This window comes from Notolabrus celidotus, chromosome 15 (genome assembly GCF_009762535.1).
Source record: "Notolabrus celidotus isolate fNotCel1 chromosome 15, fNotCel1.pri, whole genome shotgun sequence".
Taxonomy (NCBI): domain Eukaryota; kingdom Metazoa; phylum Chordata; class Actinopteri; order Labriformes; family Labridae; genus Notolabrus; species Notolabrus celidotus.
The window spans coordinates 11,485,578-11,499,885 of record NC_048286.1 but is presented as its reverse complement, the minus strand read 5'-3'; the positions used below and the strand labels follow the sequence as shown (position 1 = coordinate 11,499,885).

General features: G+C 37.4%; 1 protein-coding gene across 1 annotated transcript in view; it reads right to left on the bottom strand.

Annotated features, from left to right (window-relative positions):
* Positions 1-14,308, bottom strand: part of LOC117827387 — a 46,997-nt gene that overhangs the window by 8,371 nt on the left and 24,318 nt on the right. Inside the window, exons 6-12 of the mRNA XM_034703979.1 lie at positions 12,243-12,379; positions 7,091-7,171; positions 5,070-5,164; positions 2,186-2,266; positions 1,790-1,930; positions 1,000-1,135; positions 69-652 (exon numbers count right to left, since the gene is read on the bottom strand). Of these exons, the coding sequence (XP_034559870.1) occupies positions 69-652; positions 1,000-1,135; positions 1,790-1,930; positions 2,186-2,266; positions 5,070-5,164; positions 7,091-7,171; positions 12,243-12,379 (1,255 nt within the window). The remainder of the gene's footprint in view (positions 1-68; positions 653-999; positions 1,136-1,789; positions 1,931-2,185; positions 2,267-5,069; positions 5,165-7,090; positions 7,172-12,242; positions 12,380-14,308) is intronic.

Genomic DNA, 14,308 nt, shown 5'->3' with positions numbered 1-14,308 from the left:
ATGTCTGTGAGCTAGTTTCCTTTTATTTCATCAATTTGCAGTTTAATAGAACTCCTTTTTTTTCTTACCAGAGAAGAAGACTCCATTTCACTCTGCTTTTTCTTCTGTGATCTCTCAACCTTTCGTTCTGGCTCTGCACCCCCCTTGTTCTCTTCTTGGTGTGCTCCGTCCAGGTTAAAGTTCACATCGATGATGCTGGTCCTACGTGATGTAGGCCGCCGGATCTCTGCAGGCACCTTCATCTTTATCACACCCAGCAGCGGTTTGTTAGGCTTCCAGTTCCCCTCAGAGTCAGAGAGCATGCTGTCTCTGCTGCCTCTGCGGCTCATCAACGCAGAAAGGATCCTGTCTCCGCTGCCTCTGCGGTTCATAATCGGGGACAGTATCCTGTTGCAGGTATCTTGCAGGTTGAGGTTAGTGTCCATCATCTTCCTGTGGATCTCCTGCAGGGCGGCACCCACAGAGCCGTCAGACTCTGGCTTGAGCTCATTGTCGGAGCCCATGCCTTCGTAGGCGGACACCACTGCAGACTCCCTCTCCAAGGCACTGTAGACCTGGCTCTTCCTTTGGGTCAGCAGGCTGGGACGCGACAGCTGGGCGCTCTGCAGGGCAATCCAGTTCCCGTCCATGCTGTGGAGCACTGCGGACACACCTTCATATGCAAGCATGAAAACAAACACACACAACCATATGCCACAAAAAGAAGAATCAGTAATGCTGCAATGTAAAGAACAAACAAAACAAACAAACAAACAAACAAACAAACAAACAAACAAACAAACAGCGGAGGCTAGAATAAGCTGACAGTGATGATCAAATCATTGAAAAAAACATCTTTACGAGACAAGTCAGTTATTGATGCCTCAATCTACAGGACACCTATCTTTTATCTGCTGATCAATAAAGTCATTTTTAAAGAAAAAGTAGAATTAAAGATTAAACTGAGTATTGGAAGATTCCTTCAACGACAAAAATTTAATGAAAAACTATAGATCTGACCTGCATTGTCCAGCCGGTCTACACTCTTCCAAGCAGTCATAGCCGGCCCTCCACCTTCCTTCACCGACCCCTTTGAAGAGTCTGGACTCAAACCTGTAGAGTCGTTCTCCAACAGTGAGAAGGCTGAGTGTGACCTCTGAGAATAGGGATACAACAAATACAAAATGATTGAAGAAGCTGAAACAAAAACAGATATTTTCTTTGTCCCCTGCTCTAGATTCGACTACAATCACACCGCACTCTATATGGCTGCATAACAAAGACAGCAGAGCATGTGAGCAGACTGACCAGCAGAGGGCAGCACAGATCACCTTCAGGTAAGAGCAGAGAATACAACATTATCTTTCACTTCAGTGATTCAGGATGATCAGGTCTTTTATTTCAGTAACACATACAAGAATATTAAACTGCTGCATTACAATTACACTGATGTCACTGAGGTGAAAGTATGTGTCTACTATCAACAGTTGCACTAAAAGTTGCACTAAAAGCATTAATGTGAGCAGCAGTTCATCACATGTTGCTTATTGTTTGAGATTTTCATCCAGACTTAATGTACAGTTTAGTCTTTCACTTGCAGAATGGGGCTATCTTGTGATTATTAATGGGGCAGGAAGGAAGAACTATATTCTATATATAATTACAGTATGTCACAAATCTGTTTTATACTTCATACTTTTCTCTTAACTTTTTTTATTAAACATTTAATTATTCTAACTTGTTTGGACCTTGACAAATGATTGCTTTGTGTCATAAAACTTTGTGTGTGTGATTGTTTTTTTCTTTTTACAAAGAGGCCTGGTTGCTGTTTGATGGAGCTGGCGGCACTGGCAGACTGATGGTGGTGATGAAGGTCAGTGTTGTGTTCAACTGGCCAGTCCTGGACATATTCACCCCTCCTTTCAGCCAAAGTCTTCCTTCGACTAATAATCTAAGAGAGACAGAGACCTGATTAGTAGTGCGCATAACTCTGATCACACCCAGATCACAAAAAAATATTCCCCTTTTCAAGCAAATGAAGACTTTATAGTTTCAATTTCAATGCTTAGCTTTGTAGCAAAACAGCTATAAAAACTCCCAAACGAGGGACTTCTCACACACAGTAAATAAGCCTAATTACACACCACAGAACTCCTGTTGCTCTAAGAGAAAATGTTTTGCAGCAAAATACATGACTGTCTCTTACTTTTTGCACAATAGTTTTGGCCAGTTCCTCAACGAGCTCTCCTTTGTGCTCTCGCAGATAGTGCGCCTCATTCTGCCTCTCCTAGTGAACAAACACACAGCTAAGAAAGCTACTCAGCACCATGCACACACGAACACACACTGTAAGCGGATTACTCTTCTACAGATATGCCTTTAATACACTTATTTGATGTATTAAGTTGAGAAGATTTGAGAAACTTGTGCAGATTAGTGAAAGGCAAAGGGTTTGTAAGATACTATGGTAATTAAAAGTGTAGCTGTTTCACTTCCACACGTTGTGTATGACAGTTTTTTTAAGTTTTGGACACCGAAGCATCCCTTCATAGTCATTCATTTTCTATTCGTACTCATTTTGTTGTTCTTTGTAGTTGTTTGTTGCCTATTTGTCATAAGAGCTTTTTAGTAATTAAGTAACTCTTTGGTGTCAGTTGTCATCTCCTCAAAGTTATTTGGTAATTGTTTGTTATCTTGTCTCTGTAAATCTTTAGTTACCCTAAATAAACATAAATAATCTATTTGTGGTTATGTGGTTACTCCGTGTTATTATTTATTGTCTCCTTAAAGTAAAGTTTTTCTCAAATCAATTATTAATCCTTTGTAGCATTATTTTCTTCTTTGAAGTAATTTATTGTTTATTTTTAATTACTGAGTTTCTCTTTTAATAATTTGTTGTCTCTGTAGTTTTGAATTTCCTCTTTGTAGCCTATTTTTTCTCTTTGAAGAAATGTGTTTCTTAGTCATGTCTTTGTAGTAAATTGTTGTTTCTTTGTAGGTATTTAATTCATCTTTACAGTCATTTGATATCTCTTGTAGTTAAGTTTTTCCTCTGTGTGTATATGTTGTTTTGTGTTGTTTTGTGTTGATTTGTTGTCTCTTTTAAGTCATGTTTGGTCTTGGCAGTGATTTTGTCGCTGTCATCTCTGTAGGCACTGAGAATCTCTTTTATGTGCGTTTGTGTCTCTTAGTAGTCTTACACTTTTTTGGTAATCATATTTTCTTGTGTTCCTTTTATTAGGCCGTTGTTCTGTGTGTCACTGGTTATTTTCTCTTGTAGTTTTTTTAACATGTCTTTTTAGTGTTGTTATGGGTAATTTGAGTCATTGCAAGTCTCTTTTGTGCTTGGTGTTTCTGTCTAATTATTTTTGTGTAGGTGAAGTTGTTTGGTGTCTCTGGTGGGCAATTTTCTTTCTCTCATTAGTCTTTTCTGTTAAGTTTTGTTTATCTTTGTTTTAATGTAACTGTGGGACTCTCTCAAGTTATTTGTCCCTTTGTTATTATTTTGTGGTTCTGCATTGTTGTTTTGTGTTTCTTGAAGTCCTTTGCATTTACTTTCTTCATCTATTAATATCTTTCTTTCCAGGTAGAACTCTATGGTTGCTTTTGACAGCTGATCGTTACTAATCTTTATAAATAGATATGACTGAATATTTAAGAAACTGTAAAACCTCTGTCTAAATCTTCTGTTCAGATATCGTTCTTTATATTTGAAAAAAGCACTGTTCAAAACATGTTTGAAAACCATCAAAGAGATGTTTCATGTTATATTTTGCCAAATTAGCAGCTCTCCTCTCTTGAAATACACAATCAGAAAACCCTGTTCTTTAACTGGACTCTATGACTTTAACAAGAAGAAGTGAATTCAGAGTTTTGGGGCTATGGACACAATGACAGCATTTTGCATGTGTGGTCCCATTGGGTCGTACATGTATCAAAGATCTAAAATTAGTATGATTTAAAAAAAAAAAAAAACTTCTTTATATTAAAACAACCAGTGGTGTTGGTTATTATCCATCAGTTTGCATTAGATATTGCAGTGATGAAGCCTTGTGTAACTGCTTTCCTTAACAGATACGTACAACTGCGTATCATCAGCATAACAGCAGAGCTTACATTATATTTTCTGATGATTTCACCATGGGGGAGAATATAGAGTAAGAGAAATGGAAAATACCAAAGGATAAAGTATGAGAGAATTTTTTTTTTTTTTTTTTTTACCATTTAAAAGCTTTTAAAAACAACTTCTCAACTACTTTACCTCACAATGTAAAGTTTATCATGGACATAAGAAGTGGATAAAGCCACTGTGACATTACTACATTGTTTTTTATATGTTGTTTCAAAGCCTTGAGTTTGGCATTTAGGTCGCTGCTAATGTCTTTTTATGGAGCCAGAAATGATATTTTTTAGAGGATAGGGTGTGTGTGAATGTTAAGTAGCCAATCCCCAACGCAAACACTGCTTCATTGTCTACTTCACATTGAACAAAAGCTATGAAATATAGATCATAATATGCTAAAGGAAACTTGAAACTAGCGTGTAGTATATGTTTACAGGGGGAATTTTTCTGGGTTTGATCAGATGCTATAAGTTCACTCGTGGCTGCCTGTCTGTCACAGGGTTAAATGCAGGGATTGATGATTTTGACTTTGCTTCTAAAAAGATGCTAATTCCTGACATTAAGGGGCAGAAGCTTAGAAGGTTCAACGTGGGGGCAGGATTAAATAGTAGTAGTCAATGGTAGAAAACAGTATTCTAGAGTTATTTTTTATCTCTATAATGATCTTAGGGATATAAGCTTTTCTATTTTCCATAATCTGACTGAGATAGAAAAAGCAGAGGAGCCAGATTAAGGAGGAACTTAATGAAAGTGCTGTAGAGGATGCTATAAAAGTACATCACAGACCAATGAAACTGCAGCTTCTATAACAGAGGGATTTCTAAAAGACTATTGTCAGAGAAACAAAAATGCTAACAGATTGAACTTGCTTTTTACTAGGACTCAAAGTGAAGGACAGAGTGTGCAGATTGAATACATCATTGTAAGTATAATAATACATTATTTTAATATTAATAACAGAAATAACCTGACTGGTGTCGAACTCAGCCTTAGTGATGGCCTCGTCTATGGCCTCCTCTGCCACCCGCAAGGCCACAGTGAGCGTCTCTTCCATGCTGTGCTCTAAAGAAGAAGAAATGGATTTATCACTGGTGCCTCCACAAAAGAGAGAAATAACCATCAGGTCACAGCAGGTTTTTACTCATATTTTGGCACATCACCCTGTTGGTGCATCAAACTGTGAGAGTGAGGAGAAATCATGAACAGGAGCAGACAAAGAAGAGAGTAGACAGACTTCAACTTAGCTGTCAGAGATGAAACTGACAACATGAGCTGAAAGATTGCAACAAGAATCAGGATCATTCAATGGTTCACTGTGAAGCATTTATGGCAGCTGGGGACAAATATGAGTTTATGGTTTCTTGAGAGGATTATGATGGCCTCAAAACAACCTTGAAGAGGATAATGTGGCCTTAGAGCTTCATTCCTTTATGGAGAAAGAATTAGGCACTCGGTGCTGCAAAGTGAAACTACTATTGCATTCGATTGGGGAAGCACATACCTTTGAGGGCTGTTTTTATTCTTAACATCAATAGTGATGAAATATAAGCAGACCTTCAGCTAGTAAAGCAATGCCAGATAGAAAAAAATGGAGGACACTGGGCTTAATATTTGAGTTGCATGATATTGCTGGTGTGGGAAAGATGACATAACACTTTTCACTGTCCTTTTTTTTCAATTTTTAGGGCTAACAAGAGCTGCTGCACATCATGAAAGTAGCTTCTGCTGGACTAGCACAACCGAAGCACACTTATATACTTGACATAGCATCACTCAGGGTTTAGCTTGTTCTGGGAGACTTCCTGCTTTAACATAGAAGATTAAAATAAACAATTCTGAAAATTGTTTGATGCTATTGGAATTGGAATAATGGAATGTGGTGTTAATTCATTTATTTGAGTTAAGTTAAGTATTTTTTAAATATTTAACATGAAAACTGTTCACATATCTAAGTTATCATAAGTCACTATTTGTATATTAACTTATTACATACTTTTCTGCAGCATAATTCTAACCGTGTCAGATGTTCTGTTAAATCTAACTCTGTTTTATTCTCCACATCAAACCTGAGCTTAGCCGTCCTGACCTCTGACAGGTAAGTGATGAGCAGCAAGAAAGTGTTTTTGTTGTGTGACACCGATTGGAGTTCCCCTTCCATTCTGCTGTTTCTCATTACAAAAGTGATGCAATCACCACACAGTGAACCCTTGAGTTGCACTATATAAATGCTCCCACAAATATTCCTGCATTTTTTTTTACCATTGTCTTATCCCTTTCTTAAACACTATCTTGTTGTTGGGGGCTGTTTTATCATCATATTTCAAAATGCCAGTTTAACATTTGGGGAATTTCCTTTTTTTCTGTTGCATGAAGACTAATAAGGGCTATTCTAGCTCTGTCCAAAGGTGACTAAATCCACCTACCAGCCCCCCTAAAGCCCACTCACACACACTCTAATCTCACCTAATCTTTTAAGGTGGTCCAATAATGCTTATTTTGTACACTTGATTGTATTCTAGAGCAGTATTTTCCCTCGATCTAACTGCTCGGACAGAACTACTTTATTACAATACTACAATATTTACCAATCTATCCAATTTGTGCTGCGATATTTCCAATATGTATCAGTCGACAGTGTTATAACATTGAGCCAAAGTTACAGCTGTAGTCAGAAGTAACACTAATGTGTCTGCATATATAGTATAATGTTTCAGATTGGGACTACTACACATTATAAGCCAGGGAGATTGAGGAAAAAGCCATTAATCAGGATGAACTTTCGACTCATAGTATTTTCTGCTATTTCCTTTTTTCTGCTTCAAAGTGCATGTCTTATTTAAGATGCTGCAAACTGACATTACGTCAAGGGATGTGATGTAATGTACTTCATTATTTGATGTGGTTTTGTCTTTGTTTTACCAGAGAACATGTCAGAAGAACTGTAAAAACAGGGATTAGTGAAATAATAATCCTAAAACCTGTCTGTACCTTCACTTTGTCTGTAGAAGGCTGAGTCGCTCCCACAGATGCTGCCCTCATTGCAGAGACTGTCTTCGAAGGTGCTGCCCTCTGCACACACACACACACACACACACACACACACACACACATACACACACACACACACACACACACACACACACACACACACACACACACACACACACACACACACACACACACACACACAACACAGAGAGAGGAGAGAGAGGAGGACGAGAGAGAGAGAGAGATGTTGTAATATAAAGACAGATACGGAAGAATCAGATGTAATGAATCATCCTGTCACTTTAAGGTGAAATCATTCAATCCAAATATTTTTTCATAAACGGCTTGAATGAAAGAGTTGATGTGATACAGTATCTGTGTTGAGGATGAGATCATCCTTTAAAGTGTACACTTTGTGCTTACAGGAGTTTGTGACGGAGCAGCAGAGAGCTCAGAGCGGAGTTACCCTCTTCCAGCCCTGAGCTCTTTTCACGTCATGTTAATATTCATGCAACAATGCGGCTGTTTGTGGTTATATAAGTGCATTAGAGCGACCTCGCATGTGGCATTACCAGGGGACCTCATCTGTGAGCTGCACTCGCTGTTTCAGAGGTACAGTAAAGTACACAGGGTCACTCTAATCATTTTAAGGGAAAAGGTCAACATTTAAGCCAAGTGATATTAACTGCACTTATTTTGTAAGTGCACACAGAATCTCATTACTAAAAGCCAAGATGTAAGCAGGAGCTCCTTGATTTGAAATGTCTTGTAAATGAAGACAACATAAGGGTACTTTATGTCTCTTAGGAGATGGAGGATGGCTTGTGTTGACCTTTGACATCTCTGCTGTAACATCTAATGAGTTCAGACACATTTTGCCCAAAACAGGATCAGTGAAATGACCCCTGACATACAGAGCTTTCTGTTCCACTGCAGCTGAAGGTCGCCTTAGTCCCAGGGCACCATGAGCCTCATGAACAAAGGTGAACTAACTGTGGCATTTATGAGCATATGTTTGTCTTTGTATAATATGCCTGCTTAGTTAACAGCTACGCCAGACTTAATCCAAATTGAATTAGCACACAAAATCCAGCTAACCACTGAAGCTGAGTGATGTTATACTGTGTGCAAACACTGTTCAGTGTCCTTTCTCTTTGTTCTGACATCGAAAGAATCCTAAACACAAACTTTTTAACCTTCAGAAAATGAAGAGGAGCAATTACAATTCAACTGAAATGAAAGTTAAAAATAATGTGAAGTCAGACAGATGAAGTTTATTGAAATAAATAATAAGAAAAAGGCCAACTAGATAAAGACGAAGTCTCAGAGACAGAGCTTTTTGAAGCACAAGCTCAAAAAGAGATGATACGTTTGAGTCTCACTTAAGAATTCAATTTCATAATCCTTTATAAATAACTAAGAATGAGGAAGAAAAAACTAAATCATCCTGATGAAATGAAAGAAATGTTTTTTTTTCGAAAAATATATTTTTAAATAATTTAATTCCTTTAGAGATCTGTTAAAGGAATTTCATGTCTTTTAAAATATGTTTCATTTCTTGATCTTGACCCGCTTGTTTTTTTTTTTTGGGGGGGGGGGGTTCACTGTTTATTTTCCTACTGTGACACTTGAATTTCCCCGTTGTGGGACGAGTAAAGGACTATCTTATCTTATCTTATCTTATTTTGCTGCCCTTGTAAAGCACTTGGTGACCTGGCTTTGGAAAGTACTCTATAAATAAAATTGTTATTATTATTATTTAGTTTTTTTCCCCTCTAACAAACTATCCACTACTTAAACAAGCAATTAAAAATAAAACTATGTAAAAAAAAAAAAAGGTGGCCCCCAACCTTGGCACATATGCAATATATGTAACCAACAATTTCCATGCAAAAGTGTGTTTTGCAACAAAAAAGACAAATCTAAGTTTTCAAAAATCTTCATCTTGGAAAAAACGGTTACCTAAAACTCTGTTTAGTGTGGACAAAAGACCGAAATGCAGAGGAAATACTTTGCTTTAAAAATATCTACATTTGTGTGGACGGGGCCTCTGTCCATTAAACATATCTGCTAAAATTCAGTATGTCAGCAGTGTGTGAGTATTTTTAGCATGCTGATGCTAACAAAGCACAGCCCAAAGCTCTGACTGAGAGCAGTTTCAGCTGTTAGCATGGGAAAAAAAATACAATATGTATATATTTATATATTTTCATATATAATATATTTATAACAAAACATAATACATTCATGATTTTCAACTTATGATCAGTATCATTTTAAACACAAACCACTTTCTCTTTTTGTTGTGATCAAATTGCTCTCAGGGTCTGGATGTGCGTACTTCTCCTCAGGTCGACTTTGTCCTTGTGTTTTACTCTTTGAGGGAGGATGTCTGCTGTGCTGCTGCTGGCCTGTGGTCATTTCTTGACCTGAAATGTTTCCCTACCTCAGTAATCTATTATAAGACAATGCTTTTACCTACAGTCTTATTTCCCCAAATCTAATGCCATTAAATCAGCTGACGTAGTTCTTGTGCAAGGCAACATTACAGGTTTTCCATGATTCAGACTGCAGATCGGATTTGGCAGCTGAATAAACACGGGTGGGTGAAAAACAAATGAAAATGTGTGACCCTGTGCATGCTAAGAGAGCGCATGTGAGTGGAAATGAAAAAACAGAGCTGAATGAGACGCTGAGCGGTGGCCTGATGGTGGTCAGCTCACATCAGTCATCCTCCCACAGGGGTCACAGTGCTACATCATCAGCAGCCAGCGACCCCCACTCTACAGAAATACTGGTAATACTCTGAAATCCCTCGTCCTTCAATCAGATCAGAGGGACTGAACTAATGGCCCCGAGGACGCACTCCTCTGCCTCCGCCGATCTGTCTCTGACTCGACGAGCAAGCTAGAGCATATGCTGCTGGGTGAACAGTGTTATTCAGGCTCTGTAGAGTAGTACCAAACATTTTCAGCATGGATGACTCCAGAAAAGCTCCAAACCCTGACTGAATTTGTGCCTAAACTGTGGATTAAGGATTGCTTAATCAACACTACTTCTGTAAAGATTGAATGGCACTACCGAAACTGCTTTTCCCCCTGATCTGGTCTGTCTTACAACATCAGCATGTGAGAATAACATGTCTGTGTCTTCAAACACTCAAGTAGAAGGGAAGATACCCTCATTTAAAAACAGAGACTGGTAAAAGTAGAAGTACTCATTTAAATCTTCAACTGAAGTAAAAATGAAGTCTTCCAAAGTACTTCTGTTCTGTTGTTTCTATACAAAGCTGACTGAGACGTACTGTATTTCCCTGGGAGGACAGTAAAGAGTATCACATCCAACGGCATTCTAACCTTAAAAAATATTTACTTTAAAATACAAAAAGTACAATACACTTAATTTAAAGAAATGTTTTTCTCAAGGTGCTGTCTTTCTGCAAAAAAAGTATCCCTGTCTGGTCTGTTTTTTTACATCTAAGGTTATTTTGCTGTCCACTAAGAGGTTTAAAATTTGTGACGATAATGGGAAGTTATTATACAAAGAAAAATAATAATTCTCCTGAACCAGATAAGAGTTAAGCTAAAGTAACATGCCTCTTTTGACAATTTGAGGACTTAAACGACATGTTTTGCATTAAAGTTAAATAATGAAAGTTAAAAGTTGTAAAACAAATTATAGATAATTAAGGTATGGGCAAATAAAAAGTCTGCTTAAGAACAGAAATGTACTTCTTCCCACCTCATCACTTTTCAAAAAAGGTTCCCAAATCAGTTTTTGAAGTGTTCATAATTTACCTGTTTTTTCTTTACACTTTGGAAGCTCAATTAGATTTAAAATGTAGGCAAGGCTTCAGTAAGTATTTTGCTTCTGCATTTTCAGTCTTCACTTTATCCATGACTGTTGGCTTTGTTTAAAGTGTCCATACTGTGAAAATGATTGTATTATACTGATGACTGAATAAATACTATTAGCATTACATATCATACAGGTTAAAAGGACTGACCCAGAAATCTGCTGTGCGTTTTCTATTTGTCAAATTAATATTATAACTATTATAATATTATTATTAATTAAGAGGTTTTTGTCTTCTGAAAACAAACTTGTGTCTCGTTTGAACTGTAATCTGACCTTTTTGCGAACTTAATCTGGCCTGTACTCTGCAAAATTATTTTTCATGTGAGTTCATTTCTAACGTTCCATCAGCGGTTTGGTGCTGGGTAGCAGGATCACGGTGAGGCTTTAAGCGCTTTTTACTGTAAATGCCAAAACCTAAAACAAAAGGTCTTTTCATAAAGTGATTCTAAAGCAACGCCCAAATAAAAGACCTTCTGTTACACCACTTCTGTTTTTTGACACAGAACAAAAACAACACACACATATATTGTCACTGCAGTGCGTGATTTCACAAAGTATGACAGCTTTCTGGAAGCAAATCTGAGCACCTTGAACAAAGGACTGACATTTGATTTAATATTTACAAAGTAATCATGAGAGGTGTAGATTTAAAAACTAGGTGTTGGATTTTTACAAGGCCAAAAGGTGTACATGAAGTATTAAATACATTATTTGCAAATTAACTTCCAAAAAGTGGCATTGGTGATGTGTACCATCTGTCAGAAACAAAGGTTTATAATAATAAAACTGCACTCTTCATGGGTCTCTACTAGAAAATGATATTGAGGAAGCAAACAAATTCAAAAATAACAATTGTACTCTGGCAGCAGCCAGAGCAATCTACTAAAGTTATGCGAGATGAAAGCCGAGCAAGAGCTTAATCCTGTTTCACTCTCCTCCTAACTTTGTGTTCAGCACTGCTGTGAGGCATGACACTGCAAAAAATACAAAGCAGCATAGACGTATGCACACCATGAGCACACATGAGTGCTTTACTGTATGCAGACACACCTCCTCACTAACAAAATAAGTCTTATTATGTCTTTATGTGTCCACTGCTCTAAGGTTTGGACTTGTGGGACAGATCTGAAAAACTCATATGACAGAATTTCTGTCACCTTTTCAACGCTTTTTCAAAATCTGTCTTATTAACACTTAAATGTTATTTTCCTGTTTCTGTCTTTTTCAGTGAAACCCTTAATGTAAGATGACCATCAAAAACTGAAAGTTTACCAAATGAACAGAGTGGTGTTACCAGAAAGCTCCAAAAGTGAACGGTGCTCCACCAGGTGTTTCCTATAAAGAGTCTTCAGCACTTTGGCGCTGCCGAACCTCTTGAAGCGTGACTTCACATTGGTGTAAAACCACTCCAGGTTCTGTGTCTTCAACAACCTGAGAAACAAACAGATCTGCAGTTTAATGACTTAAAGCAATATAAACATCATTCTGGTCCAAAAGTCATCAACAGTCAGTCTTCAAGTGTAACATGATGCAGTCTCTGTTACTGTTGATAAATCCTGATGCTACAGATCTGGGTATGAAACCATTTTTACTCCTTTTTAGTTCACTTCCTCTTGACATTTGTTTTGTATATATAAAAATGAAAACTGCACACACCTTTTAAAGATACATTTAAGACTTTGTATTTGATTATAGTTGCAGAGCAGGGTAAAGTTACTATTATTCGACTAGCTCTTTATCAATACATCAGTTTCCTTATTTCCACTCTTACTTATTTTATTAATTTTACTGTGTTGATTTTCTTTTCTTTTTTAAGTATTTCTTTTTTTTAAATCATGCCTTCTATAATTTTACCATTGCTGTTGTTTTCTTACTGTCTGTTACTCTGTGAAGCACTTTGGGCTGCATGTTTTTATGTATGAAAGGTGCTATATAAATAAAGTTGAGTTGAGTTGAGTTGAGTTATTCCAGTGTTAAAACAGTGAATGTAAAAATATATAACAGGTAGTAAATACAAGGTGTATCGCTCACAGCTGTTTACAGCACACACAAACAAACTGAACACAGTCCAGGTTTGAGTATCATTCCTGGTGGCATGCTTAATGGACTGAAACTCAGCTGAACTACTCTGTGCTCACTTTGATTCACAGAGGAACTGATACAGCTGCAGGCAGCTGTGCAGGTTCACCTCTGCTCTGCAGATAACCAACAGTGTAAGCCAAGCACTTGTAGAAGCTGCTCTATGAAGCATGTTGACAGGAGACTCTGAAGGCCTGAGGGGATGCTCGTATAAACGTCTGAGACTGAGTGTGCATGTGACTCATGCATCAGTCTGAATGTGCAAATTCAACCAGCAAACAGCATAACCTTCTGTAACCATCAAGAGAAAAATAAATGGTAACTTAGACCTCCATTAGGGAGGTCTGCATTCAGTACTACAAAGGTGGTTTACTTTTTACAGTGACCAATCAGGTCACTTGATCATGGAGCTCTGTGAGCTGGCAGTGTCAGGTAAATTAGGAAGTTCAATCACACTACAACTGTTTTATAAAGTTTAGAATTCTTTAAAGCTTAATATTGGGTTTCACACATTTATTTATACTGACTTTATAGCTTTATCCTCAAAGGGCAGCAAAGATCATTGTATTGACATAGAACTTATTCATGTAAACCAGATTTATGTCTCATCTTCAAATCTACATACTTCAATGCTTCTGAACCGTGATTTAATTGTGTGTTCAGGGACAACAGCTGTAGGATATAGCAGTGAGGGTCACATCGGCATGTTTAATGAGTTACCATCTGTTCACTGTGTGGTTGAGTTACAGTGTAAGGGGAGTTGAGTTAGTGTGCTGACAGGAGGAGACACACAATTCTCCAAGTGTGACATATCTCTGGGTAATTCCTGACGTCTGTGGTGTCTTACCTTTTACAGATTAAACACCAGATATCATGATGGTGAGATTTAACTTCAAGATCTACTGTCACATTTAAAAAAGATGCTCTGATTAAGAAAACTACTACCTTAATGCTTCGGTAAGATACAGACAAAAAAAAATCTCAGACAGCCCTATAAGACAAGTTTATAATTTATCCACGAAGTACGGGTGTAAAATGTTGATTAAATTGTTGAGTTAAAGGTTTGGCTGTCAGTATGTCAATGAGTGATCCTAAGTTTGTTCTTCTCGCTTTAGGTTTTACATATTTTCCTGTGTCTGAGTGGGTCATTATCATAATGGAACTTATAATTAAGTATTTTATAGTAGTTAGAATTATGTAAGCTGGAGCACCACTACATTTCCTCCCAGCATCCCTGAAAAATAATTACAGGGGCATGTGCCCAACAATATTTCTTAATTC